This window comes from Vigna unguiculata, chromosome 11 (genome assembly GCF_004118075.2).
Source record: "Vigna unguiculata cultivar IT97K-499-35 chromosome 11, ASM411807v1, whole genome shotgun sequence".
In the NCBI taxonomy this organism is placed as follows: Eukaryota; Viridiplantae; Streptophyta; class Magnoliopsida; order Fabales; family Fabaceae; genus Vigna; species Vigna unguiculata.
This window is the reverse complement of record NC_040289.1, coordinates 8,057,567-8,062,935: the sequence shown is the minus strand read 5'-3', so window position 1 is coordinate 8,062,935 and position 5,369 is coordinate 8,057,567. Positions and strand designations below refer to the sequence as shown.

The following is a 5,369-nucleotide window of genomic DNA, read 5'->3' as shown; positions in this document are numbered from 1 at the left end:
ATTATTTACAACATTAGAATATATATTCTAGCATATATTTACAACATATTTTAAAAGAAAAAATTAAATATTAAAGGTTAAAATACCTTTTTATCTCCATTTTCGTTAAGTTTTGTCAAATCACTCTACTTTTGTTTTTTATTCAAATAGGTTCCAATTTTCGTCAATTTTGTTCAATTTGGTTCATTTTTTCTAATACTGTTTAAATCATTAACGGTAATGAATAGTGACTGCCATGTGTCACTTTGTGATTTTTTTTGTTTTTTTTTTATTTTTTTTAAATGTCCACGTGTCAATCCAACGACGTGTCACGTGTCAGATTCAATGTTTTATCTTCCATTTGATCCTTATATTCGTTATTTTTGTTCAATTTAGTAATCATTTTTTTTACCATAAAGCAATTTTGTCCCTCTCCAAATTGAAACCAAATTTAATTTTTATATTAAAATTCACATTTTTATTAAATATTTTTGTTTAGAGTTATAATTAGTTTAAAATTAGAACGAAAATTTGAAAGATAAAGACTAATTTTCAAATTTTAAATCAATAATATTAGTTTTCATCCTTCAAATTTTCATTTTAATTTTAAACCAGTTGTAACCTTAAACCAAAAATATTTAATAAAAATATGAATTTTAACAAAAACATCATTATAACTTTTAAACATGGCTCAATTTTAAATATAAAAATTAAATTTGGTTCCAATTTCGAAAGGGACTAAATGACTCAATTTTAAACAAAATTGAGACAAAATTGAACAAAAATAATAAATATAGAGACTAAATTGAATATAAAATATTAATTATGACACATGGTACGCTGGTTGACACATGAATATTTAAAAAAAATTAAAAAGTTTAAAAAAATTATAAAAAAAGTCAAAATAATCACGAAGTGACACGTGTCCATGATTTAAACGATGTTAATAAAAAAGATCAAATTAAACAAAATTGATAAAAATTTAAATTAATTTGAACACAACACAAAAATTAGGACTGACTTGTATTTTAACCAAAATTAAAATAGAGATTAAAAATCCAAAAGAAAAATCCTGATGGACGTAAAACTAAACATTTCTCTACATTTTGTTATAGTATCGCCATAACATTACACAAAAACTATGACACAAGTATTGCATAACAAACCTCCGTCATTTTTCAATTTTCCATATTTAAATGTTGTCACGTTTGGGTTGAACTTGCTCAAACACATCTAAGGATAGTGTCCACGTAAATGATGCCTTTTTTTAAACACCTTCATTTTCACTGTTAATTCATTTAACCGTTACCTGATTCTGCTATGTTGGATGAATACTACGAAAAGTTTGGCTTTGCACTCCTTTGCAAGTGTTGATTATTTGCTTTGTGGTGTTCCACTTCGCATTCGATTATCAGAACAATGCAGAAAGCTGTATACTCTTGCCATTGCGGAAACCCCACTCATTACACAATTCAAAACATGCGCGAACGAAAACGAAACTTTGAGCATCGGCAACCACCCTAACCCGCAAGTTTCATGTTTTCCTCAAAAGGGGTTTTCAATAATCACTGACTTCATTCTCGGGAAAGCACTGCACGCGTTTTGTGTGAAGGGTGTCCTTCAACTAGGCACATTCCACGCAAACACCTTGATCAACATGTACTGTAAGTTTGGTAGCCTCAAACACGCACAGCATGTGTTTGATAAAATGCCACAGACTAATGAAGCTTCTTGGAACAACATGATGTCGGGGTTTGTTCGAGTTGGGTGGTACCGTGAAGCAATGAAATTCTTCTGCCACATGCTTGAGCATGATTTCAGGCCAAATAGTTATGTAGCTGCTAGTTTGGTGACTGCGTGTGATAGGTCAGGGTGCATGGCTGAAGGGGCACTTCAGGCACATGCCCTTGTGGTCAAATGTGGTTTGGTGAATGACGTGTTTGTTGGCACGAGTTTGCTGCACTTTTATGGTACATGTGGTCGGGTTTCTGAGGTTGACAAACTCTTTCAAGAGATTGAGGAACCTAATATAGTGTCTTGGACTGCTTTGATGGTTGCTTATGCTTATAATGGGTGTTTAAAGGACGTTCTGACTGTTTATCAGTTTTTGAGACACAATGGGGTGTACTGTAATGAAAATGCTATGGCTACAGTTATTAGGTCTTGTGGGGTGCTCGGAGATAAGAAGTTGGGTTATCAGGTGCTTGGTAGTGTGATCAAATCTGGACTGGATATTACTATGTCTGTGGCGAACTCCCTTGTTTCTATGTTTGGTAATTTTGATAGCATAGAAGAAGCGTCTTGTGTGTTTGATAACATGAATGAACGTGACACTATTTCATGGAATTCGATAATTACTGCAAGTGTACATAATGGTTATTGTGAAGAATCTCTAGAATATTTTTCTCAGATGCGTTATACTCACAAAGAAACAGATTATATTACTATCTCAGCCATGTTACCAGTGTGCGGCTCTGCTCAAAATTTGAGGTGGGGAAGAGGGCTTCACGGTATAGTAGTAAAATCTGGACTGGAATCGGATGTCTGTGTATGCAATAGTCTTCTAAGTATGTATTCCCAGGCTGGAAAATCGAAGGATGCAGAGCTTGTATTTCATAGAATGCCTGAGAGGGATATAATTTCATGGAATTCCATGATGGCAAGTTTTGTAGAGAATGGAAAGTATCCACGTGCCCTACAACTTTTAATTGAGATGCTCCAAACAAGAAAGGAGACGAACTATGTAACTTTCACCACTGCATTATCTGCCAGTTATAATTTAGAAAAATTAAAGACGGTTCATGCCTTGGTGATTCTTCTTGGTCTCCAGCCCAATTTGATCATAGGTAATGCATTGGTAACCATGTATGGGAAATTTGGTTCGATGGCTGAAGCACAACGGGTGTGCAAAATTATGCATGAGAAAGATGAAGTAACGTGGAATGCACTAATAGGTGGACATGCAGATAACAAGGAAACTAATGCGGCAATTGAAGCCTTTAATTTATTGAGAGAAGAAGATGTACCTGTAAGCTATATCACCATTGTTAATCTTCTCAGTGCTTGTTTGTCTCCCGATAACCTTTTGGTACACGGAATGCCCATTCATGCACATATAGTAGTAGCAGGCTTTGAATTAGATACATTTGTCCAAAGCTCCCTAATTACAATGTATGCCCAATGTGGTGATCTTAATACAAGTAACTATATTTTTGATGAATTAGCTAACAAGAATTCTAGTACTTGGAATGCCATTGTGTCTGCGAATGCTCATTATGGACCTGGTGAAGAGGCACTAAAGCTTATAGTAATGATGAGGAATGATGGGATTCATTTAGATCAGTTTAGCTTCTCCGTAGCTCTTGCCATTATTGGTAACTTAACTTTACTGGATGAAGGTCAGCAGCTTCACAGTTTGATTATCAAACACGGGTTTGAGACCAATGATTATGTGTTAAATGCAACAATGGATATGTATGGAAAATGTGGGGAAATTGATGATGTTTTTAGGATCCTTCCCCAACCAAGAAGCAGGTCACAGAGATCTTGGAACATTTTAATATCAGCATTAGCCAGGCATGGTTTTTTCCAACTGGCTAGGGAAGCCTTTCATGAGATGCTTGATCTAGGACTGAGACCAGACCATGTCACTTTTGTTTCACTTTTGTCTGCATGCAGCCATGGGGGTTTAGTGGACGAGGGCCTTGCATACTTCTCTTCAATGTCTACTGAATTCTGTGTCCCCATTGGAATAGAGCATTGTGTATGCATAATTGACCTTCTTGGGCGAGCAGGAAGGCTTGCTGAGGCTGAAAGTTTCATTAATAAGATGTCAGTTCCACCAAATGATCTTGTGTGGCGTACCTTGTTGGCTTCTTGCAAAATACATGGTAATTTAGAACTTGCAAGGAAAGCTGCTGACCATCTTTTCCAACTTGACTCATCAGATGATTCAGCCTATGTTCTTTATTCAAATGTGTGTGCATCTACGAGAAGGTGGAGAGATATGGAGAATGTAAGAAAGCAAATGGAATCACACAACATAAAGAAGAAACCTGCCTGTAGTTGGATCAAGTTGAAAAACCAGGTTACTACTTTCGGAATGGGGGACCAGTATCATCCACAAAATGCACAAATCTATGCAAAGTTGGAAGAACTCAAAAAGATGATTACAGAGGCAGGATATGTGCCTGATACTAGCTATTCATTGCAAGATACAGATGAAGAACAAAAGGAGCATAACCTTTGGAACCATAGTGAGAGAATTGCCCTTGCATTTGGGTTGATCAATAGTCCAGAAGGCTCACCTCTTAGAATTTTTAAGAATCTCCGTGTCTGTGGTGATTGCCACTCTGTTTTCAAGATGGTTAGTCAAACAATTGGTAGGAAAATCATATTAAGGGATGCATACCGGTTTCACCATTTCAGCAATGGCGTGTGTTCCTGTTTGGACTACTGGTAAGGCATTGGATTTTTTTTGGATGAAGTAGTTGAAATATGTTTGACTTATAAATTAAATAGATAGATGAAAATTGGGGGATTTTCAAGTATTTGGGTTCATCCTAGCGACAAAAGCTTGTGAAAATACATGGTTTGCAGTTTCAGGAATTTATTTTACATTCTGTGTTGCAGCTGTGCATTACAAAAGAAAAAAGAGATACACTTTTTCTTACAAAGCTTCAAGTTTTCATGATGAAAAACGTATAGCTAGCTGCAATAAGGAATCGAGGTGTTCATTATTGATCAGTTTCATCCGATTCTAGTTCACTATATTGAAATGGCACCATGATTGTTTATTCTTGGTTATTTATTTTGTCTGTTTGTTCATGTTTGAACTAAGAATTGTTTTAACTGATTCATAATTTTACTTAATTTGACTTGTGTGACAAAGATCACCTTAGTTTACGTTGAAAACAGAGAAAAATCCATCATTATTTTTCTCCTAAAAAAGTTACTAACGAGAGCGATTGAAAGACGGAAATGTGAATGATAATAAACTATAAGAAGTGTCTAACATTTTCTTTTAGGAAACTTGTGAGTTAGTGTCTGTATTTTTAAGAATAAAAATGATATGTACATTTATTTTATCTTTTAATAATTCTAATTTAAATGACAATACCTGTTAACACGTACATAACACTTATTTGAGGAGGTGGATATAAGTTAACCAGCTTATTAATAAAAAGACTGACTTTCTAATAAAAGAAAACTTCAGAAATATCATAAATTTATCTACGATTATTATTTCGTATAATTCTAAAATAAAATTTCACCGTTTCTTGTATTACATTTCATATTTTTCTCTATCTTTTCTTTTTACTCTTTCATTTAGGATCGATTACATTTCATGTTTTACCCTTTCATATAATTGTTTTTGTTGTTAAGTTCTT

General features: G+C 34.4%; 1 protein-coding gene across 1 annotated transcript; it reads left to right on the top strand.

The window, feature by feature from the left end:
• Nucleotides 1–1,130: 1,130 nt before the first annotated feature.
• LOC114168872 (pentatricopeptide repeat-containing protein At3g24000, mitochondrial) lies at nt 1,131–4,757 on the top strand. Its single transcript, XM_028053840.1, has one exon. The coding sequence runs from the start codon at nt 1,307–1,309 to the stop codon at nt 4,439–4,441; it is 3,135 nt and encodes a 1,044-aa protein (XP_027909641.1). The 5' UTR covers nt 1,131–1,306; the 3' UTR covers nt 4,442–4,757.
• Nucleotides 4,758–5,369: the final 612 nt, after the last annotated feature.